At 41.4% G+C, this 25,084-nt stretch overlaps 1 protein-coding gene and 1 long non-coding RNA gene across 4 annotated transcripts; both read left to right on the forward strand.

Annotated features, from left to right (window-relative positions):
• The first annotated feature begins 214 nt into the window (after positions 1-214).
• LOC307127903 lies at positions 215-4,491 on the forward strand. The gene is made up of 3 exons (XR_013816695.1): positions 215-449; positions 527-658; positions 739-4,491. It is a non-coding gene; the product is annotated as an uncharacterized lncRNA (long non-coding RNA).
• A 1,419-nt stretch (positions 4,492-5,910) lies between these two features.
• Positions 5,911-24,482, forward strand: LOC307127904 (CD48 antigen-like). 3 transcript variants are annotated; one of them, XR_013816696.1, is made up of 7 exons: positions 5,911-6,064; positions 16,438-16,746; positions 16,914-17,180; positions 17,355-17,471; positions 18,106-18,146; positions 20,129-20,359; positions 20,577-21,894. XR_013816696.1 is itself a non-coding variant. In XM_079819406.1 (7 exons), exons 1-7 carry the CDS (start codon positions 6,010-6,012, stop codon positions 20,751-20,753), a joined length of 1,023 nt encoding a protein of 340 aa, XP_079675532.1. In that variant the 5' UTR covers positions 5,911-6,009; the 3' UTR covers positions 20,754-24,482. The 3 variants fall into 3 exon arrangements, 1 of the variants encoding a protein (XP_079675532.1); XM_079819406.1 differs by having other exon boundaries at positions 20,303-20,359; positions 20,577-24,482; XR_013816697.1 differs by lacking the exon at positions 18,106-18,146 and having other exon boundaries at positions 5,923-6,064; positions 20,577-21,385.
• The last annotated feature ends 602 nt before the right edge of the window (positions 24,483-25,084 follow it).

Raw genomic sequence — 25,084 nt, forward strand, 5'->3', positions numbered from 1 at the left:
AGTCAGAGAACACAGTGTGTTTTTTGGAACATGCACATATGTTCCAACGCATAACGCAAATATGTTATTTTGTTATTATTTTGTGTTAATTTATGTGAAAAACTTTAAAAGAAGCGAGACCGTTATATTGCATCCGGAGTCTGAGAATGCGGGACTCTGTGTGCAGGTGTTATACAATCTTCCGAACAGCAGGAGGCGCTGTCTCGAAAAACGAGGGGCCTGAGAATGCGGGACTCTGGGTGCGGGACTGTAGATGCAGCAGGCTCCGAGTCTGCAGCTTCATAATGTTGTCTCTGCGTGTGACTCCGCCCTAGCGGCTGCAGTTAATCAGCGTCTCATTCATACGGGTATATTAAGGTGGCTGTATTGTCACCCAAATATGGCGTTAATGTGTGACTGCCTTTCTAGCGCGTCATTTTTCTGCTGTCGTTCTGGTGTTCTGGCTGGAGGTGAGTGTGGTGACTGTTTGGGATTTGTTGCTCAAACTTACGGGACTTTAAACGGTTAACAGTGTTACTCGTGTCAGGTGCTGGGCTGTTTGCGGATAAGCGCACGTTGTGCTGAGTTTTTGCAGCTATTAACAAATGCGCCGTTTGCCGGAAATAACTGTTATACATACCCTGCCTGCACTAAGCATCCCTGGCGTATTGGCTTCCTGGTAGGTCTCTTTTCTGGCTTTCGTAGCCGCATTTATTTGAAGAAATATACATATTAATGGGGTTTATCTGTGTTTTCCAGCTTGCCTTTGTAAACCTTGTTCAGTCTTGCTGCCGGACGAATGGCGCGATCTCTACATGTTTGGTATGTGCGATCATTGTATAAACAGGATGATTTAATACGATGCACATTAGCTTATATTTAGGCTGTTTGCAGGTGAATTAAGTTGCTGGTATAATGCTGCCTTCACGTGCTATCGGAATTATCGTAAATATGAGTTTCCTAGGTAAAAACTGCACATGAACGCCCTCACATTCTGAAACTTGAATGCAATGAGCTCGTAACCACGACTTCAGAAGTCGGAATTATCAAATTTCCGATAGCACGTGAAGGCAGCATAAGAGCACCTGAAGACTGCTGCTCGGATTTGGACGTTATGACTGCTGTTCCTGATATTCTAACCTTTTTTGTTGTTTTGGTTTGTTTTATTAATCAGTTTGAGTGCGTTTATTTTCATGTGAGCAATTGCAGCTTTGCTGGTGTTTGTTTTGCTCGTTTATTTTGAGTTATTTTCCTTTATTATTGTGTGATTTAATTTATCTTTCTTTATTACAAGGTGACTATTGCATTTATTATTTTGCTCGTTTCTTTTGGGTGCTGCCCTTGTATTTTTGTGTTGTGAATATTCCTTTTTATTAATTGAGTGATCCTCGACCTGTCTAAGCGGCTGTGGGTGATAACCGGCCTGTGAAGTTGGTGACCCTGGTCAAAATCTCTGTAACTGAGTGCAGGTTTGAATAGATCGTCTCTTTTTGTCTGTTGATGGTGTCTTGTAAATTGGGTACCCATGTGTAAAAGAGGATCATTATTTCCATTTTCTTTGTAATGGTTTTTTTTTTCTTGTGTTTCAGGCATTGTGAGTCCGGAGCAGGAGGGCTAAGTGCTCTATGGTGGTGGGTTCTGATGCACCGTGTGTGTGGTCCACAACCCATAGTGATTGATCTTGGTTGGCGTGAGTGTGGGTGCTCCTTGACCATCGCTGATGTTGGCGAAGTCTGGCGCTAGCTCGTCCTGCTCCGGGTAGTCACAAGCCCTGATAAGCATTTCTTGTTATTGTGTGGTAGTTATGATTGAGCCAAATTGCCTTGCATTTTAGTATTTTATCTTTGTCTAATAAAGAATATTTTTGTATTTTCATACCCACGTCTCAGTCTCTGTGTAACGGAGAATCGAACCTGTGTCCTTAATAGGATACTTCCCTGGTTTAGTGACCAGGGTGGCGTAGTCGACTCTTTTCCTTTTTTTTTTTTCTTGCTTTCAAAGTTGTCAACGAACCTTCCGTGTGCCACAGTTCACATGTCTTTGGTCCATGTTGCGTTCATATATCATTCAAACCTCACCAGAGTTAATTTGGAAGCGGACCGAGACCCATCTTTTCAGCGGCCTCGGTCCATTTGTTTGCTGCACACCAGGGTTCAGATGTGAGCATTCACACATGTTCAAATGAACCACACTAACAGAGCAATCGTACCAGGGTTCATTTTAATTGAACCAAACATGCCAAGTGTGAACACACCCTAAAACCCTCAAAATAACATCTAATAATATAGCTGCCACTTAGAGATTTATTGAATCATAGGCTGGGAATGAAGAGTGCAACCTTGGTATGACCACTTGGCCAAAAATGATGTTCACAAAATTAGGTATGTTTCATTGCATCATGATAAATGAAACAATTGAAACATGTACATTAGTTTTACACTCACATCATGCATACAAAATATTCAATAGATATTTAATCTAAATATCTAAGTGCAAAAAGTAGTTTAACAAGTGTTTTATTCATACTACAGTAAATAAGTGTCTTTACAGAAATGTTATAATGTTTTAATGTATAGCCTATTAGCCTATAATGTATAGCCTCCATCTGAATTGCAGAATCACTGACAGCATTCAAACGACAGCTGAAAACTGACCTCTTCCGCGAGCACTTAACCTTATCTTAAAAAAAAATTAATTCCTTTTCCTTATTTTTCTTTTTTCCTCTACTTCTTCCCTGCCCTAGTGTGTGATGCTCTGTGCAATGTCCAAACTTAGTACTTCAGGTACTTTCTGTGTTTCGCTGCCTCCTCATGACGGATCGATTCCTGTACTCCTCAGTTGTAAGTCGCTTTGGATAAAAGTGTCTGCTAAATGTAAATGTATTATCTTGAAAAAACACAAAATTGTCTTTTCATTTTAAATGGACAAGAATATATTTAATCATGTCTGGCAACTCTAATTATATAAAAATATATAGTCAGTACACCATAGTAAAATGAACTAAAGCTACATTTATTTTTTGCATTGAAAGGGATGGAAACTGATGAAAAATAAGGCTTAACAGATTCCTCATGTTCTGGTGAAATGGTTGATCAATTCATGAAAATAACTATGTCACGAACTGCCGTGAGACTGGGTTGAAATAACATGTTTGGTCAGACTTGTTCTCCATATGATCAAAGTGAGAACTTTGGACTGTATGCACACAGGATAAAATTAAATAAATGCAGAAGAGGAACCAGCACATAGGCATCTTTACAATTTTGTCTTTTAAAGGTGCAGTATGCGATTTCTCAAAATCGTTGTTGAACACTTGATATTTAAAATCAACTACAGATGTAATTAAATGAAGGTATTTGTAAAAATGTAAGTACAATGTAAAAACATGTATGTACACAATAAGTGCAATTTATCAAATTCTTAATTAAAATGTTAGTACATAGGTTAAGGACACCTAATATAAAGTGGGTCCCATTTTTCTTAAAGAGTGCGTTTGTAATATGCGCCTATATCACAACGCGTGTACACTTTGCTTATTACACACACAAGGACATGCAGCAGCTCACAAACATTTTAAAATATACACGCCATAAGTTTACTTGCGCTTTAGACCATGCGCTTAGACCATTAAAATAGAGCCCATAAATGTCTCTTTATCATAGCTGAGGCAAAGCAAAATAATGCTTCATTAAAAAATAAAGTGAAAATGACAAACAAGCAACAAGGAAGAGCAAAAATTTACATACAGTACAAGAGTATAAGGAAGAATTCACTGTTATTTGCCAGCAGCACAGCAGCTCCAGACAAACAATTACACTCAAAACCAATGTTACTCATGTATGGAGCAGAAACAATGCAACATATGCGTCCATTTTCAACCCTTCCCGCTTAGGTCTCTCCAGCGCTGGAAAGCTGTTCTAATATTAACGCTGGTCCTAAAGCTCTAGCCTGAACATAACCCTTCAGTGATGTTCCTCCGACCTTTTCTCTCTTGTAATGTCTCTCAGCCATCTCTCTTTCTTCATTCTTTAAATTTCCCTCTTGCTCACTCTCTCTCCTCCCCCATCATAAGTGGACATGTCCCCTACTGCTGATTGTCTCACTACCTCTCCTCCCCCATCATGAGTGGACACACCCCCTACTGCTGACTGGCTCACTCTCTCCCCCATCATAACTGGACATGCCCCGTACTGTTGATTGCCTCTCTCCCTCTCCTCCCCAAACATCAGTCGACACGCTACCTACTGCTGATTGTCTCACTACCTCTCCTCCCCCATCATGAGTGGACACACCCCCTACTGCTGACTGGCTCACTCTCTCCCCCATCATAACTGGACATGCCCCGTACTGTTGATTGCCTCTCTCCCTCTCCTCCCCAAACATCAGTCGACACGCTACCTACTGCTGATTGGCTACAAGTTTTGTCCTTCTTTTACCTCAATTACATGTGTTGTACTGAATTGTGGATGGATTTATACAAATTGAGAAATAAAGTTGATCAGAAATAAACATGACTCTAAATAAAGAACAGAAAAAGAAATATTGCATATAAAATTAAACCAAAGTATGAACTAACTTGCGCAATACAGTAAATATGCTTGCTTACACTACCCTAAATGATTGAAAAGATGTGCTGTCCCAATCACCCGAATGTTACCTAAAAAGGGCTTTGGTTCAGTTTACATAAAATTGTATGTCACGCATCCTTTCATTATAGTATAAACTTGTTTCCTGTTCAGATGGATAGGTAACATCTTCAGTATTCAGTACAGAAATGTGGCATGTATTGGGTTATTTTAAATTCATGGCAAGAAAACTTGCACAAGGCAAAAATTCAAAAACTTTCCCAATCACCCTTAAAGGATTAGTTCAGCTCGCCAGTAATTGCGCAATCACGTCGAAAATGTCACACTAGACGTAGGCAGAAGTACCGCCCCGTGTTACAAAGCGCACATGCGAAGACTAATACAAACGCCCTTTAGCAAAAAAAAAAAGGTAAAACAACAATGTCGGACGATTTTGAAGTTGAAGATGGAGTGTTTTTTGGTAAAGGCCGTTTGTATTAGTCCTCGCACATTCACTTGGGGCGGTACTTCTGCCTATGTAGTGTGACGTTTCCGACGTGATTGCGCAATCACTGGCGAGCCGCAGAGCAGCGCAAGATGAGCAATTTAGGTTAAAAATGTCCTCGGCTGGGATCGCGCAGAGCCTCTGAAAGCCCTTCAAAGCACTTTGAAACTGCATTGATTTGGACCTTCAACATTTTGGTTGCCATGGAAGTCAATGGTGTGGAGAAAAATTCTGGAAAAATTTGAGGAAATTGTGTGTGCCATACCAACAGTATATGTTTGCCATACCAACAGTATATAAAAATTCTAGAAAAGTTTGAGGAAATTATGTTTTCCTCAAAAAACGTATTTTCTTTTCGACTGAAGAAAGAAAGTCATGAACATCTTGGATGAGATGGGGTGAGTAAAATATCGAAGTGTTTTAAGTGAACTAATACTTTAATTCACCACTGAAAGTATTTCAACTTTTAAAGTCCTACTTGATGTCACTGCATTAGATAACAAAATATCATAACAAGTGACCTGTTTTTTAAAGAAATATAGAACTTTTAAGCAAAACATTTCACAAAAAAAAGTTTCAATATTTATAAAATAGATACACAGCATTCCTATAGATCAAACATGCTCTACATGTAGGTCATGGGTTTGATTCCCAGGGAATTAATAATCTTATCAAAAGTACAGTATGCCTTCAATGTAATATCACTTTAGAGAAAAGCTTCTGACAAATCCATAAATGTTAAATACATATATTGTTCAAAATACAAGACAAAATGATTTGGCACTTTGTGGTTGTGAAACGTTATAACGTATAATGGGAAGTGAGGGCAACACCCCAACCCTCGCCACCTCTACCGGAAGCATCGCTACCGGAAGTATTAACTGGTTCCCTTTTAAAAAGAAAACCACGCCAGTCTCTTTGCGTTTAGTTTTTTGTTTTTAATCTTTTTAGTTTGTAACAATGGCAGTAAATCACCTACTTGTATTATTATTTTTTCTTCTGACCTTCAAAACAGGTAAAAAAAAAAGACATGTTTGTTATACAACTGTTGATTGTTGATTGTTGATTATTGCGACAGCGATGATTGCGAAGGGCAAGGCTCAGATCTATATTTATTAGCATGTTCTCTAGGCTCTAGGCTCTAGTTCTCTAAATGTACACTTTTGTTTAATGTAGGTTTTTTTAATTATTCATTGTACAAGAATATTCTGAAATAATGTTATACTCTAGTTCTTATTTTAGACTTCTATTACAAGCAGAATAATTTTGTATTTAATCATAACTGATAGGCGTGTAGAGTGTTGTGTAAGTGAGAGCAGAGATGTATAAAGTACTAGACACATTCTTGAGTAAAAGTACAAGTTCCTTATCAAAAAAGTGACTTGAGTAGAAGTTGAAGTGCTCTTTAAGCACCACACTTAAGTAGAAGTACTAAAGTATTCAACATTTTTTGTACTTAAGTATTGCAAGTAGTTTATTTTAAAATGTACTACTCAAGTACTGAAAGTAAAAGTACAAGTATTGTGTTATGTAGTTTTTAAAGAAAGTAGTCAAAAGTTTGAACATCATATTGTTTTTATTATTTCAAATGATTAAGCTAAGGACAATCACAATGTTGGTAGGTAATTTTTCTACATATTGTCATATAAATAACCTGAAAATACTGTAGTTCATTAAGATTAAATCTTACTATAACCACTCTTACTAAAAAAAAATGGGGTAAGCACACTTATATTCTCATTTCAAGAGGTGTTCTGAGTAAATGATTTGTTTGTAACACTTTACAATATGGTTTGATTTGTTAACATTACATTAGTTAATGTATTAGACTAATAACTAACATGAACTAACCATGATCAATACATTTGATACTGTATTTATTAATCTTTGTTAATCTTAGTTAATAAAAATACAGCTGTTCATTGTTTGTATATGTTACTTCACAGTGCACATTAACTATGTAAACAAATAGGGAGCAATTTGAGCGCAAGACGTTCGTGTTGTTTTAAAGGGGTGGTAAAACACATTCTTTTGAAGGCTTGACTGTGTTTGTGGGATGCACTGTGACATGTGTTCATGCTTCGTTTTAAAAAAAATTGCCTTATTTTTCATATATTTGACCTTTATTCTACACTGCTCTGTCCCTCCTTGTAAAACGGTCTGATGCTTTCCGGGTTGTATGAAGCCAGTCCCTCAAAAATATGCAGTGGGCTCAGATTGGTTAGCTGGCCCAGTGTGTTGTGATTCGCTAAACGCCTAGTGCACGTATGTCGGAGACGTCACGCCCCTTACCGGAGGCTGTGCTTTGGTCAGTGTTAGAAACAACGGCGTCAATAAAACCATACCAATCTGAGCCCGAATCAGACCCAGAACATTTGAGTGAAGATGATCGAGCAGAACCTGTTCAGTCCTCAAGAGTAAAGACTGCGGATCTATAATGATCGCTACTGAATGGCACTTTAACTTTTGTATTTTTAGAACGATTATAGCCAAATATCTGTCGCAAGAACTAACCCAAAACAAACACTAAGCACTGGCTTTAACTAGTAAGTTAGCCAAATCACACACAGAACCATGTTTAGCATGCCTGTAGATAAACAATACATAAAAGTTCTAATCAAAGAATCATTTACACTAATGCCAGGTTCGCTGTTGAGATTTTAACGTTAGTGTTTGTAACGTTAGGTGTTCGTCGGATAACGTTAAGTATGAATGAGCATTTAACAGACTGGTTTGCAGAACAGCGCTGTCATCTGTTTACTTCCTTGCTACAACCTATTACAGGAAAACACATCGATGAAATATAAATCAGACTTACAGGTTGTGGCCCGTCAACAGCTTCTGTTTGTAAATCCAGCTTTCAGGACAAGCCGTTGTGCATATCCTGTATTGAACTCGCGAAGTTTGTGGAAGTTTGTGTTGTCCTCCGTGAAATGTGCAGCGCGCGCGTCGTGCATTCACGCACCGGCAGTGTTTTTTTCACGCAGCTGACGTTGTGCAAATCTGGCATTGAAATCGCGAAGACGGTGGATGTTTTCCTCTGTTAGATGTGCTGCAGGAGCCCTGCGCGCGCCTGATTCCCCGCTGACTCAAACACACGTGCATATAACATGCTGTATGTTAAACGCTCTGCAACGCACCCCCGTCCCTATGAAGGCTGAACAGAGCAAGTACCTCAGACCTGCAATCCGGATGAAAATAACAGCGTTTCCTCGGCATCGCGGCAACAACACTCCAGCCTACTATACCACAACAGCGCCGCGATACAAAATGGCCTCACCCCCCCTTATTTAATATTCTCGGAGGAGGGGTTTATGTAAATATTGAGCCTAGTGAGGTCACCAACCCTGGAGGAATGTCTGTAGTCGCCTACTGGCCGTTTGCTGTAGTTCTTAGAAACTGATTTCTTTAAAAGCAAATATCTCCCTTTGCTTTAAACTTTGAACGTTGTAACTTTGCAGATGTTGTTTATGCTCAAGCAGCAACATTACATGCTAGCTAAAGTTAGAATAGTGAAATCGTGGTTTACCACCCCTTTAAAGACAGTGAATGCGCGCTCGCGGGGCTCTCTCGCGCGTTCTCTCTCGCGCGCTCTGTCTCTCTCTCGCACTCTCGCGCGCGCTCTCTCTCTCTCTCATGCGCGGTAATGTGGGTTTGGAATGGAATGATTCGTAACATTTTTATAATTGTAACGAGTAACGATGCAGCACATAAAAAAAATATCGGAGTAAAAGTATTAAACTCATCGAAAATATGTACAGAAGTAAAAGTGGAAGTAGGAGAAAAAAATAATACTCTAGTAAAGTACAGATACTGCCTTTTAGTACTTAAGTACAGTAGTGAAGTAGTTCTACTTCGTTACTATACATCTCTGAGTGAGAGTGGTTAGTCACTAAATGGTTAGTCACTAAATGTTTTGTAGTTCTGATCATAAAAGCAGTTCAGTTTCCAGAAGGATTCTGTTAAAATACAGCAAATAACCATTTCACAAAATTGCATGCATAAAAAAACGTAAAAATACAAAGTAGACTTTAGTCAAAAAAGATTACAATTTTAGTACATTACTGTTAAAAATCCCTTATTAAACTGTGGAAAACTGATAAATTGTGTCGAATTACATGGAAAACAACTAACTTTCAAGATAATCTCTTCAAATTTAAGGCAATGATCTATTTTATAAAACAGCCGATATTTAAAAAATGGGATATGTTGAAAAAAAAAAAAAAATACAATGAGTGTGGTAACAAGCAAGATAAGAAGATAAGAAACATGCAAACAAAAACACGCGTATCTTGTGCCCACTTCACTCGATCAAACGGAATGGGCGGCGATCAAACGGACAAGGCTGCGCTGTCAAGAACGGAGATAGGCACTCCACCATTCATGACAGTTGGTTGTCATAAATTACGCTGCCACAATATAGGCTACTCCATTAATTGACACTATAAATATATTACCAGGTTTATGAAAAAGCTTTTCTATAGCTCAAACAGTAGAGCATGGCGCTAGCAACGCCAAGGTCATGGGTTTGATTCCCAGGGAAAGCAAGAATTGACAAAAATGTGTACTTTGAATGCAATGTAAGTCGCTTTGGATAAAAGTGTAAATGTAAATGTAAAATGTTATGAAATTAAAATAAATCCTATCGAGAGGATAGGTAAGTTAGGGCGTGAGAAACACTGAAGACTTGCTTTTCTTATTTTCTTTTCATCAGTTAGGTTAGAGGTTGAACGTCTCGGTTACGGATGTAACCCTCGTTCCCTGAGGAGGGAACGGAGACGTAACGTTAGTGACTAACGAATGGGGGTTTCGCTTAGAAGCCTATCAACTTCGAGTTTAGAGAAAACGCCCAATGGCGTGCCAATGCCATGGGGCATGCGGAATTTGCATACATAACTCCGCCTCACCGCGTGAGTATATAAGGAAGTACGTGGCAATATCGCATTATGTTACCTGCTTGAGGAGCCAAGACTGAACTCCTGCGTTCCAGGTAGCACAGCTGATGTGGCAACGGGACCTTACGTCTCCGTTCCCTCCTCAGGGAATGAGGGTTACATCCGTAACTGAGACGTTCCCTTTCGTTCAGTCACTAAGACGTAACGTTAGTGACTAACGAATGGGGGTCCCAATATAATCCCGCCACTCAGCTGTCTTCCAGTGCCCTGCGTAAGTGTGAGGCCTCTGCAGAGCACTTAAAACTACTGAGAGATCCCAAGAGGGTAAGAGAGGAGAGCGAGGAGGATTCAGTCTCCTCGCCCCCCTCAGGAACCTGATGATCAGGTCGTGCTGACTTACCTTTTACTCTGCCCTAGCGGAAGTGATGGTGGCGACCACCGTAGGTGGCAGGCCACTCAAACCTGCCGCGTCCCGTCTAGGAGCCACACGTGGAGGTTCCACAGGTCGGGACGCGGGTGCCCCGTCTCTGAGTAAGGAGGTCCGGTCTCAGAGGAATAGGCCAGGGAGGGGCTGTAGCAAGGAGTATGAGTTCGGGGAACCAGGTCCGGCCGTGCCAGTACGGGGCGACCAAAAGGACCTGCTCCTTGTCCTCCCTGATCTTGCACAGGAGCTGTGCGAGTAGGCTCACTGGGGGGAACGCATATTTGCATAGGCCCCGCGGCCAGCTGTGCGCCAGTGCATCCGAGCCGAGCGTGCCCTCGGTCAGGGAAAAGAACAGGCTGCAGTGGGAAGAGTCGTGGGAGGCAAACAGATCTACCTGTGCGTCGCTGAACTGTTCCCAAATCAACTGGACCGTCTGGGGGTGGAGTCTCCATTCTCCCTGGAGAGGCTGAAACCGCGAGACCTCGTCGGCTGCGTGGTTCAGGACCCCCGGAATATGGACAGCACGAAGGGACCTCAGGCGCTTCTGACTCCATAAAACGAGATGGCGGGCGAGTTGAGACATACGGCGGGAGCGTAGACCGCCCTGGTGGTTGATGTACGCTACAGTGGCCGTGTTGTCTGACCTGACAAGCACATGTTGACCCTTCAGCAGCGCTCGGAAGCGGTGCAGGGCGAACCGTACTGCCAGCAACTCGAGGCAATTGACATGCAGGAGGCGCTGGGGTCCTGTCCAGGAGCCCGCGGCTGCTTGTCCATTGCACATGGCACCCCAGCCCGTGGCAGAGGCATCCGTCGATACGACAACATGCCTGGAAACTCGTTCTAAGGGCACACCGGCCCGTAGAAAATTGAGGTTCGACCACGGGGTGAGCGTCTGTAAGCAGGCCCGAGTCACTTGGATCCGGGGCGTGCCAGACAGCCATGCCCATCTCGGGACTCGATCGCGAAGCCAGTGCTGAAGCGGTCTCATATGAAGCAATCCGAGCGGCGTTACCGCGGCTGCAGATGCCATATGCCCCAGGAGCCTCTGAAATAGTTTCAGTGGAACCGCACTCTTGCTCTCGATTTGACGGAGGCAAGCCAGCAGAGACTGCGTGCGCTCGCTCGTAAGCTGCGCGCACATGGCGACCGAGTCGATCTCCATACCGAGAAAAGAGATCCTCTGCACGGGGCAAAGTTTGCTCTTTTCCCAGTTGACCCGAAGGCCCAGACGGGCTAAGTGGTGGAGAACCAGATCTCTGTGTCCGCAAACCTGCTCTCGAGAGTGGCCCAGTATGAGCCAGTCGTCGAGGTAGTTCAGGATGCGGACCCCGTGCTGCCGAAGGGGCGCAAGGGCTGCCTCGGCAATCTTCGTGAAGACGCGAGGGGACAGAGATAGCCCGAATGGGAGAACCGCGTACTGATATGCACGCCCCTCGAAAGCAAACCGTAGGAACGGTCTGTGTCGAGGAAGGATGGAGACATGGAAGTAGGCGTCCTTCAGGTCGATCGCTGCAAACCAATCGTAAGGACGAACGCATTCGAAAAGGCGTTTCGCAGTCAACATCTTGAACGGAAGCCGGTGAAGGGATCGGTTCAAGATGCGAAGGTCTAGGATTGGTCGTAATCCACCGGTTTTCTTGAGTACAATGAAGTAGGGGCTGTAGAACCCCGACTTCATCTCGGCCGGAGGGACAGGCTCGATTGCACCCTTCGCCAGTAGAGTGGCAATCTCCGCACGCACGACGGGGGCATGGGCCCCGGTCACGGTATAGCGGACTCCCCTGTAACGGGGAGGAGCCTGCGCGAACTGAATCGCGTAGCCGAGCCTGACGGTCCGCGCAACCCAGCGGGACAGCCCCGGAAGCTGAAGCCATGCTTCCAGAGACTGCACCAACGGGGTCATACGGACGGCAGACGTACCCAGGGTGGGGCAGCGAGGCAGCGTTACCGGCCCGGACAGGGGAGGCTGTTGGGCGTCCCGGGGTCGGGGCACGGTTAACGGCTGCGTCCTGACAGAGGAGACCAGGGAAGGACGCACGTTCCACTGGGGTCTGCTCTGCCAGGGGGCTGGCGACAGAGAGGGATGCGAGTGGTGAGACCCGAGGGTGGCGCGCACTGTCATCACCGGTCTCTGGGTCCTCAGAGACAGGAACATGAGTTCTTCCCAAGCGCTGCTAGCCCGGGGGCCAGCAGCGGAAGGATTTTCCCCCGGCCCTCCACTGGGGGAAGGAGAGGCCCTGCTACCATCCCCTGGGAAGAACTGGAACCCATCTCTGAGTTGTCCACCTCCAGCCTGGCATTTAACCAGTCTGGGGTGCGGACTGGGCGACATCCTCAACCACCTCCACGGCGCGGCCCAGGTGAAGGCTGCTGCTGGGGCCGGGCGGGAAGAGGGAGGGCGCCCTCAGCGGCGAGCGGACTGAGGCGACTGAGCCGGCGGCTGGTGCAGCAGCTGGCCGCCGGGGCAGTACGTGTTGCAGCCTCAGTCTGCTCTGGGGCGGCCGAGAACTGTTGGGCGCAGTTCTCAGCCGCGCTGCCGAAGAGGCCAGCCTGGGATATGGGTGAGTTGAGGAGGCGGGCCCGCTCAACGTCCTCCACATCACCAGGTAAGGCCAGGTGTTCTCCCGGACCACAGCTGTGGACATCGCCCAACCCAGGGAGCGTGTGGCCACCTTCACCGCCCGGGGGCGGGGTCAGTTGCAGCACGCAGCTCAATGAAGAGCCCTGGGTCGGCTCCACCCTTGTGCATGTGCAAAGGGGCGGCGGCCTGCCCGTAGCTCTGCGGGACCACGCCACCGAAGTAGACGAGCCCACAGGCTTTGGGAGGGTGCTTAGGACAGCCACACCACGCCACGTCAAAGCCCTCTGTGGACACCGTAGTGCGCAACAGAGAGTTCAACAGTGGGGGGGAGGGGGCCCCAGTGTACCCAAGGCCGCGGCCCCATTAAGGGTAGAGAAGGCGGAGGAGGCCACCAAACGGTCGCGGGAAGCACGGGGACTTCCGGGACCGCGTGATCTCCTCATGCACCCCGGGAGCGAAAGGCATTGGGGGCGGGGCCCAACAGCTGTCGGGTGCCGCCCCCAAAAACCAATCGCGCAACCAAGAGCACCCGCGACTGGGCGGAGTTCCACACCAGCGCGAGACTCGCGGCTGCCCGAGATAACATGGCTGTCAACTTTAGGTCAGATCAGGCAGTGCTGACACACCCGGAGGCGGAGCACAGCCTAAATCGTCATCCCCAAAGGACTCCAGCCCACCTTGGGATGCGGCGATCGACATCTCACTGCTATCCGGAGCGTGAACTGAACGAACGGGGCGTCAGAGACGGGCCCTAGATTCAATCCAACACTCGCGGGAGCGATGTATAAGAGGGGGGCGTGGCCCGAGGAATGAACGTCGGGGTTCTTAATACCACAGCACCGCCCTCAGGTCACCCTGGCCACCAGCCAAAGTACCATCTCACTCGGGGACGGTAGATTGGGGTGTGGCAGAGGAGACTCTCTCTCCTCACGGAGATCATTGAGTCTCGACCGCGACATCGCGATGGTCACGCCCCCGCAATGGAAACGTGACACATCCGCAAACACTGCCCGAACGTGCTGAAGCCCAAACACGCTCGAGCAGTGAATGCATCCATAGACAGCAGCGGAAAATCGATCGCACCCGGAAGTGCACGGGCGAGCCGTCTTGAAAAAGACGTGCCACGCGCAAGCTCTTTTTGTGAGAGGAAAGCCTTGCAGTCGATGCCGAAGCGCCCAGGGAAACACACCAGCTGTCAAACGGACCACTGCACAGATCAGCAGGCAGGAAGTATGCGATCACTGGAACGCGCCGTTACACCAACACCGACTGGAAAGCTGCTCGTCTCGAAGAAGCTGACAGAGTCTCAGAAGGCTGTAAGAGTGAAGAGGTAGGTTCTCTTGGCTCCGAAAGCAGAACATAATGCGATATTGCCACGTACTTCCTTATATACTCACGCGGTGAGGCGGAGTTACGTATGCAAATTCCGCATGCCCCATGGCATTGGCACGCCATTGGGCGTTTTCTCTAAACTCGAAGTTGATAGGCTTCTAAGCGAAACCCCCATTCGTTAGTCACTAACGTTACGTCGTAGTGACTGAACGAAAGGGAACTTGAGTTAGATTGGTTTTTGTTTTGTTCTGTTCTGTTCTTTTCTTTGGTGCCACTTTTTGTCCTTTTCCCTAGGTTGACTATTTTTAACATAATTTTGTAAAGTTAGGGCTCTTGCAGTGTAATGTCAAAAAATATGCGTACCTTGCAAAATTTCATGGCAGGGGTGATTTTTTTATTTTTTTTATTTCTGACATCCATGTTAGAAGTGTTGTCGGTTGTGACAAGTGCTGTTGTTTGACACAGTGACATCTAGTGGATTTTTTTTTTTTGCATAACATAGGCCTACCTCAACCAGATGGTAGAGATGGCTCAATCAGCTTGCATTAAGTTAGGTAGCCTACTCCTCTCAATAAACCATTATGATGACTCAAAATCTGTTCAACCATTTGGTCGAACAGGCAGTTAAAGGGTTAAAGTTAATTTCTTTTAAATTAACAAAATGCATTAAAAGGGTTAATTTTTTTTCTCTTCTCCAAAATGAATATATAACATTGTATAAAAATACTATATGAAAAGTCAACGCAGGATTTAAAATGTTTTAAAAAGACATAAGGGCACAAATTTAGTAAATAAAGTGAACGTTTCTTTGACTGTTTAAAAAAAAAACGGCTTTTTTAACATTGCGTCATATTACGTTAAGAAAGGGAGTTGTTTGCCAGGCTCTGCAAGTATAGGTCTCTGCAGGATAGTAATAGGAGTTCAGTGTTCAGTAGGAGTCAGTGTGCTTTCGGTCGTATTTGTATTTCAATTTATCAACGTCATGGTAAATGATTGCGTTTGTTGTGGTTGTATAAACTCCAGCCTGTCAGGACATCAAGTCCACAGGTTTCCTAAGAAGAGAAAAGGACAGCGATATCTTCCGTGCCTGGTGCGTTTTGTGCAGGTGAAGAGACGGGACTTCTGCTTCTGCTTCAAAACACGCCCACCGCGTAGAATGTGTTGCATTCACTTATTTGTTTTTAAATTAAGTTCGAGCAAGACCATCAAAATATTAGGAAAATCTCTTTTTTATATTTTAAAAAACATTTAAAATTTGAATACTAAAAAGACTAAACTTGGTTAAGATATTTATTTCCATCTGCATCTAAATGTTTTATTTTACTATGCAAATAAAAAAAAAAGAAATAAACAAAAAGCTCACAGGAAAACACATACATTGACTTCAGTGTAATCAGTAATTCATATTTTATGTTATGTGCTCGTTTAAATTTAAATTGTTCATTCAATTTATTTGTACAACAGCCTGTGCAAAGATGATGTTGCACAATTTGGCATGTTTCATTGCGTTAATATAACAAATAAAACAATTGACTCCAACCTAAAGTATGCGATATGCGAACAGAATCTTTCACAAATGTTAAATAACATTTGAATAAAGGGTGAAAATTGTATTTTCCTTGGCTGGAAATGTTTTGACCTCCACATAATAACAAGCATAACAATAAATAAGAATAATACAAATAATAGGAATGGCAAAAACAAATAAAACTTAACTAATCCAGGAGTCCTTTAAACCTAATAAAAGAAACTAAGGAAAAGGGCTCTTCCCTTTCTTCCAATCAGTGAGTGAGAAACCTGTTACAATGCTGTTAAATTAAAATTATTTAAATAACATGAACAGCGAGGAAAAAAAAACGAAAAAAAAAAAACTTTTTGAGTGTTGTATTAAATTTAGCATAATATTTAATTTCCATAATTATGTCACCTACATTAATAACCATCATACATAACCAAATACAGTAAATATATATTGGGTAAGCTGCAGTGACAAATAGCTCCAGATACGTGCATTATACCTGTATTACATATTTATTATTCCATTCTTATTAAAACAAATAAAAAAATGAACAAAAGTTTTTAATGCAGAACTTTTAAATGTAAATTAAAAAAATTACCAGCTGCAAAAAAACAGTATCTCTGTCTCTCCTCAGGGTTCAATGCTGAGATCCCTGTGTTTGTGAAGACGGGAGAATCTGTTCAACTGGATATACAGAGACAAGAACTACCAAAGTTTGATGATTTATCCTGGATAAATGATAAATCAGAGAATATAGCTAAATACACAAATGAAACTAAAAAAGTAAAATCCCACTCTTCCTACAAGGACAGAGTGGATTTCAACACTGAAACCTTCTCTCTCACACTGAAGAACATGCAGAAGACAGACAGTGGACTCTACAGAGCAAAAACAATTGAAGAATCAGAGAACATTATTGTTACATACAAAGTATCTGTTATAGGTGAGTGTGATTTTACTTGTTCAGATCATAAGACTCATTAATATCTTTTATTCTGTGCAATGTTCTACAGTGCGTAAAATAACATTCTGTAAACAGTTAAAGGAATTTGACAGCTCACAATAGAGGGAGGATGTTTGATGTTGTTAAAAAACAAATGTGTGTTTCAGATGCTGTGGAGGCTCCTGTCCTGACTGTAAACTCAAACTGGTCCAGCAGTGACTCCTGCACTGTGAACTTCACATGCAGAGCTCAAAACCTCACAATAAACTCTAGCTATCAGAACAACATATGCTCTCCAGAGGAAGTGACATCACATGAGAACTACACTCTCATCCTGAACTGCAGTGAGGAATCCATCGTCTGTAACCATTGCAACCCAGTTAGCAGCAAAAAAGACAGAATAGAGATTAAACCACTTTGTGTTAATAAGAAAGGTATTTGGCCAAACACACACACACAAACAACGCATTCACAGAGCAAATGAACATCTCTCAAATCAAATATCTTGTTTTATTTTAATAAGTGTAGTCTAACTGATGCATTGTTGAGTGAACTCAGAATACATTAATTGACAACTGCAGTTCTTAATGACGTGTCTCATTTTCCAGAGAACGGCTCAGTTGCTCACCAGACTGACTCATCGCACAAGTTATGGGCATGTACAGTGTGTTTTTTGGTGCCAATTACAATAATTATCCTCTTTCTCTACCGCAGGTATAAAACAGGTATGTCCATGTTGCCTCGTACATATTTTCTATATGGAAAATTGATATTTGTTCATCAGTTTGATCTAGTAGTTTTGTACTAAAATAAGTCATTGAAAATTTATTTGAAAATAGATACACAATTTTTCTCTTTTGGTTAATTTTAATTATGTAGAATACTTTTTTCTCCCAAATTTAATTAAGTATAGAGACCTTCTTGTCTCAATATCTTCTGATCACATCATTTGAATATCATAAGCTAGTAACCAACAACAACAAAAACATATATTCATCTTAAAAGGCATTCTATTTGTTCTTTGCTGGTGCCCAAAAAGCAGGAATGGCAAATAATAATGCAAGAATATTCAGAATAAGATATTCAAAGGAAGATCAAATGCAATACAAATGATTACTTCTAAAAACTAATGTAATCATTATCTAATAACCAACATGGTTTACATTACACCTGTTGTTTACAATGAGCACACGAGGAAACCTTTTTCTATACAGTCAGATGCAGAAGGTCCACAAGTTAGGAGAGACTCTGTTTAGAGTAGTTTGGCATTAACAAATTGGCATTTTAAAAATGAATATATTCCCTTTTATTTGATACATGTCAATGTTTATATATTACTGTACATTCTGAATCTTGTAGGTGCCCAAGAGGCCGATAGTACAGTCTATGCTCAAGTTGAGGTAAGCTTCAAAATTCTATTCATCATTTTGCATGCCGACATTATGGATATGTCATGCTGTTCTTTGATGTTGTGTTTTTATTCATGTTATCAACATGAATAATTGGTTTCATATTTCCTTGTTATATTTGATGTCAAAATTGTCTAGCAAACGTATTACTATGCATCATACCATCTAAACAAGAGGCATAACCACATTATTTAACTCATTAACACATTATTTGCCTTAAGGCAATGTTTGACTTTGCATAGCAAAAAGTATTTATACATATTTTGGTTATAAATAAGAACTATTATTGCTGCTTACTTTATAATTAAACCTTCACAAGAAAACACTGATATGCCCAAACCCTGAATCAATCCTGCAACCAAAATCAATCATCTGAATTTATTACAATTTAGCTTTTTTGGCACCAGCAAAGATGATCAATGTGTTTCTCTTGCTAATAGAACAAGAGTAAATCAACATCATGCATACAGGTTCAGTTCACAGTGAAAATAATTGTTGATAAAACTTTCCGATTACTAAAAATGTATGTTCTAGAGCATTAATGTGAGTAGTTTAAATGTAATCCAGACGTTCTGTATTCGCCACATTGTCACTATCATGTGTCCTACCAATAATAAAGTCTACATTGTACGTGCACTTCAGAACCTTGGTGGAAGAATTGAGTCATCTGTGTACTTTTTGTCTACTCTTTTATGAGTACTGTTAATTTTGGATTTACTGTTTTTACCTACTATATAGTTGAGAAGTATGCGATTTTGGACACAGCCGAATAACAGTACCCGTCCCAAACGGGTGTCCTGCCTCCTTGTTTCCCTTTGCTAAGCTCACTCATTTAGTATTTTGCTGAATTTGGAACAGCATACTACAGTCACTATTGCTGCCATAGAAAAATAGTAAGAGTAGTATGCAGTTCCGAATTCAGATGCCCTGTCCAAATACCCACACTTGCGGTCTTTGCACTTGACTGCAGGTCTACTTACATGACGTACTTCCTGTATTTGGCCCAAGTGTTCAAGTAGGCATGGAGACTGCAAGTGTGTGTATAACTTTTGATTACCCAATGGGACACACTAATAAAAATGCAAGTGTTTACAGTTTTAAAATAAAATGTCTGTTCAGTAGTCGCTATGTAACTAACAGAAGACACCATTTTAAAATTGTGGTGCTTCTAATTAAGTGATAAAAAGCAGTTGCAAATACTGTACAAAATACACAGCCTATCTTTGCACTAATAAAACGCGCAACAGTTTATGTTTTACTACCAAATTATATGTAATATATAATTAATTTAACTTACAGTGGAATGTTTTTCTCGACATTTCACATAAAGCATGATGGGATACGCTTAGCCTTGAATACCTCTCCGAAGCGGTATTCGAGATAGTGTGGGTTTACACCCTTAAAAATAAAGGTGCCAGGAAGAACCAAAAAGGGGTTTTCACAGTAATGCCATAGAAGCACCATTTTTGGTTCCCTGACTAACTGTTTTGTGAAAGGTTCTTTAAATAACCATTTTTTTCTAATAATTTTATAGTCTAAAGAACCTTTCTGCACTACAAAGAACCTTTTGTGCAATGGAAAGGTTCTTTGGATATTAAAGGTTCTTTATGGACCCATACACCCCGCCAAAAAAACATTTAAGAACCTTTATTAGTGTGCATTAAGGGCACTGCACTTTAGCATTTTTAAGACATGGGACAGTCTTGCGCATTTACTTCCTGTTGCGTACACACGCTCTCAAGTTGCCAATACCGCAAGTGTGGGTATTTGGACAGGGCAAGAATTTGTCTAGTCCTCGCCTGACTCTGTGCTCATCTGTTTCTCATGTGCTTTTCACCCTATACATTGGGCGTCCTTGCTTCATGTGTTTTCTGGACTGCATTGTGCCTGTTTGTTCTGTGCTTTGCACCTATTTAGTCCTTGCTATAATCTCAGTATTACTCTTCTTGTGTTGTGTTTCCATGGTTTTTCAGCTACCTGCCTTATTCAGTGGAGCCCAACCAGAGAATCGCTTCTCAGCTGGTGTTGCCCTCTTTTCAAGCTGCCTATCACAGCGTGACAAGCCAAAGCCAGTGTCCATGTACTCCATACACATACTATTATTTTAGATAGAACTTTGTAAATAAAGTTTTGTTTACAAATTTCAGCCTCAAGAAATGCAGAAAATCAACAGTGACGCTCATACATATGATGTTCCAGAACGGGTGAGAATAATCTAAAAAGTTAACAAGATTATGAAAAGGGCTTTTATAAAATGCTTGTTCTATAAACTGTAGGTTATTGAATGTTTTATGTCTTTTTTTATGTCGAATTGTTTTGTCTTTCATATTTTAGTAAATGTTCAGCTAATGTTCAGCATGATTATTCAAGGGACTTATATTCAAGGGAATTTAAAAATACCACTTTTCATATGCATTTCAGAAGGCTCAAGACCAGATGCAACAGGAAACGGGAGATAATCTACCCAACACAACCTACTGCACAGTAGGACAACACCAATTACCTGCAGTCCCCATTGAAACAGAACATACAATTTATGCGCAAGTGTGCAAACAACCAACCACGAAACCACCCACCATTTCATCTGATGACACATAAATGAAACTGTGGCTGTTCGTCACATGGGGAAGTTTCACAAGGGCTAATCTCAAAATGGTATCCTAATCTTACCAGCTATGTCTGCATATGGTAGAAATAATAAGAAAAGAATACTATTATAAAATTCAGCCTAATTTTGTCCAACTTAGTTTTATCTAGAATTGGTTTAGTTAGTATGTTGGTTTCAAGCATCAAGTTTGAAACTGTCTTAATTTTTTGTGTGTATTAATATAACTTCCAAAAATAAATAAACATTAACCCCGGTCTGCCCCACATGAAAGTCAGAAACTGCAGATAGATGTAATATTGGCCTCACTTCCCATGTTATATTTAATAATTATGCATTTCGATATAAATAGGTATAATGCGAGACAAGCTAATGCAGTACAAACGCAAATCCTTATCTTTCTTACCTTACGAGTAGCCTAATCACAGTCTTCCTGGTGCATTTTGACTGATAACCACTTGATGGGGACTGTTTCTTATTTCTATGCATAGTTCCTGAAGGGCCACAGCCCTGCAGAGTTTAGCTTCAACCTTAATGAAAAACACCTGATCCAAGTCCTTCAGGCTTATTTGAATTCTAGAGGAATATATGTTGAGGGGCCGTTTACACGACACCATTTTTAACTAAAAACTGAAAAAATGTTATGCGTTCTTGCCATTCATACAACAACGCCGTTTTGGGTGCCTGAAAACACGGGTTTCAAAGTGCACGTTTTTGAAAACGAGACCGTTATTGCCCACAAGTAAACTACAAAAACGTAAATCTGTGCAAACTGTGACGTCATGCATATGCATATTACATGTTTAGTCTATACTATAGGCGTGCGCATTTAGCATAAGTCTGCTCTGTAAAAGAATGCGTATGTGTGCGGACAATCTGCTCCGGTCCAGAGACACGATAGCACAGAGCGGATCATCATATGCTCGAGTCGGCGCAGACCACAAAACGAGGTTCATTTAAAAAAAAATTCAGGTGTGACAGACATGGTCACTTGGAACTGACGTATAGAAAAGCGCAATTCATTCTTCAGAAATAATCAATATTAAGTGACATTGTTAACCGCTGGCCTGGCATTCATAACACACTATGGATCGGTATGAACCGGGATTGTTTCAATAACGTTGTCATCTATACAAAGAAAAAAGTGTGCATTTTTAGTACATCGTTGTCGTGTAAACGTACCCTGAAGCAGGGTTGGGACTAAACTCTGTTAGACTGTGGCTCTCCAGGGGCTGAGTTTGATACCCATGTAAGACAATTATTTATTACTTTATGACCTGGTTTCATAGACAGGTCTTAGATTAAGCCAGGATTATGCCTTAGTACAATTAGGATATTTAAGTAGGAAAAAATATGCATGCTTATGTAATTTATAAAAACATCACTGATGTGCATCTTGAGACAAAACAATGGCATTGACATATTTTAAGATATACCAACCCGATCTCACGGCAATTTGTACATATTTTACGAGGTGGCTAATTCGTACGAATTTGTACGACCTCACTCGTACGAATTTATACGATTTTTGCTAAATCGTACGTATTTGACGAGTTGCCAAATTCGTATGAATTTATACGAATGACCTACCTCAAACCCCGCCCCTAAACCTACCCGTCACTGGGGTTTAGACAAAACGTGCAAATTTGTACGAGGTTGTACAAATTTGTACGAATTAGCCACCTCATAAAATACATACGAATTGGTTGTGAGATAGCATTGGATATGCAAGTTACTTTAAGTTAAAACACCTCAAACATGCATTTTAAACTAGGACTAGCTTAAGCCTTGTCTGTGAAACCAGGGGTATATCTTATTTAAATGAGACTTGTGTTGATGCTTGACAGTCTTGAAGATATCTTTATCTTAGATAAACTTTTAAACAAAGCCTAACTCTCAAGAAAATCAGAAATTCTGACCCGAGTGGATTATGTCAGTATCTTTTCTATGATTGGAATTGACTCGAGTGTCTCGAGTCAACAGCACACATACTTGAACAATTTCCTATTTGCAATAAGCCAGTGGCTGTATTTTGAATAAGTACGTGTTTTACATGTTATATGTAGTAAGATACCAGTAGCCATATCACCCTGTAGCCCAAGACTGGTTTCCCACTGAAGCTAAGCAGGGCTGAGCCTGGTTAGTACCTGGATGGGAGACCAACTGGGAAAACTAGGTTGCTGCTGGTAGAGGTGTTAGTGAGGCCAGCAGGGTCTCACCCTGTGGTCTGTGTGGGTCCTAACACCCCAGTATAGTGATGGGGACACTATACTGTTTCAAGCACCATCCTTCGGATGAGACGTTAAACCGAGTTCCTGACTCTCTGTGGTCATTAAAAATGTGGTCATTATCCCAGGATGTCCATCGATAAAGAGTAGAGGTGTAACCCTGGCATCCTGGCCAAATTTGCCCATTGGCCCCTGTCCATCATGGCCTCCTAATCATCCCCATATATACGATTGGTATCATCACTCTGTCTCCTCTCCACCAATCAGCTGGTGTGTGGTGGGCGTTCTGGCGCAATATGGCTGCCGTCGCATCATCCAGGTGGATGCTGCACATTGGTGGTGGTTGAGGAGATTCCCCCCCTTATATGTAAAGCACTTTGAGTGCCTAGCACTATATAAATGTAACAAATTATTATTATCATTATTATTATTATTGTAAGATTGTGTGTAGTATGAATGTAATCCAGATGTATTCGCCGTTATAATTGTGACCTATACCAGCAACACAAATAATTTTGACCTCTCCACTTCACAAGTGTTGCTGGTATTGTTCATAAAATACTCTTGTTTTTTCCTTCCATGCTCCTTGTTGATTTCGCAAAGTTGCACATGAATAACCATACAAAAATTACAATGTGTCCTGGAGCATCAGTTGCATCGCTTCACTGTCATTCACAAATCCTCTCCCGCCGATTTAGTGTTCCCCCGTGGACACTTCTGAATCTCGATGGAAGTAGTAGGACATACGGGTACATTTGTCTAGGTTACTCTTTTATACTGTGATTTCTGGCATACTTCTATTGTCACATACTGTTTTTTGCCTGCTATATAATAGGGAAGTATGCAATTTCAGACACAGCCAATGAACCGTGTGAAGTATTGGTAGTGAAGCAAGAGTTTGGTTGATCAGTCACTTTAAAAGCCAAAAAGCAGAAATATTGCTCTGAAAATATATTTATCATGACTTGATTTTTGACAGTTATCAAACAATATATGGTTAGTTTTAATAAATAGAATTTTATTAGGAACATTTTATTTAAGCTATTCTCGCAATTTTTCAAACACATCAGTATTTGCCTAAACATGCTTTATTTTAATGTTTTGCCGTATGCCATAGAACGGCATTGTAAAAATAGAAATGTGTGTTGTTTGTAGCCCATTTTAAAACAAGCATTTGTAAAGTGTTGAGCATGAACATAAACATATATATGTATAACACAGCAGCAGCCTATAGCCTTTTGTATGCATGAATATATATTTTATATAATTGTAAAAAATTATGTATTAGCTTACTTGAAAATGTTAAAGGTATATTGACTGAACATGGTAACAATGTTTTCAGTACACGTTATTTCCATTCATTTTCTATTTGTGTTTATGTATGCTCTGCCATTTTTTCATAAAAACAAAAGACTATTTCTGTATTACATGTTGGTTTCAGCTGCTGTCTTTATTAATAAATGCGTTTAATTAATTAAAAATTTTCTCAGATTCATTTCAAATGTGTTTTTATCCCCATTGAAAATCATGACACTGTACATTCCAAAAGAACTTTGTGGGAAAATATTTTTGTGGAACCAGTCATGACTCGTGAGTCAGGGGATTTCTTTAACCAAAGTCAGGAAGTTGGGTTTAGTTGGGTGGATGCTAGGGGTTTACTAAGCTGTTTTAGAAATCCATTGCTAAAAATAGCAACATGTTAGCAGCATAAGGTGCAACTGCCAACACTCTAGGGTTCACATTTAGAATAATGATAGATTTATTATTTTCACGTATATGAGGTGTGGATCTTATCGAGAGTTGTGTGTATTTAGGGTTGTTAGTGTGCAAACAGGATGTGTGAAGGTGTACAGAAGTGAGGGGGAGGGGGAAGTGGAACACTGAAGAAAGACCCTTGGTGAATTCAAAAGAAGTCAGATCGAACCATTCAACCCTTCAATCAAACTACATTTACAGGCTTTAGGAAATGTTATAAACCCTGTGGAACAAAATCAATGTTCATTTATCTAAAATATTACAATAGTTTTGTGTTGTTTGACTTTGCTGTGTTGTTCTGGGCCATCTTTGGCTTTGTGAATATCTTCACCCATGAGCCT

Source organism: Gobio gobio, assembly GCF_949357685.1.
Source record: "Gobio gobio genome assembly, chromosome: 6".
NCBI lineage: Eukaryota > Metazoa > Chordata > Actinopteri > Cypriniformes > Gobionidae > Gobio > Gobio gobio.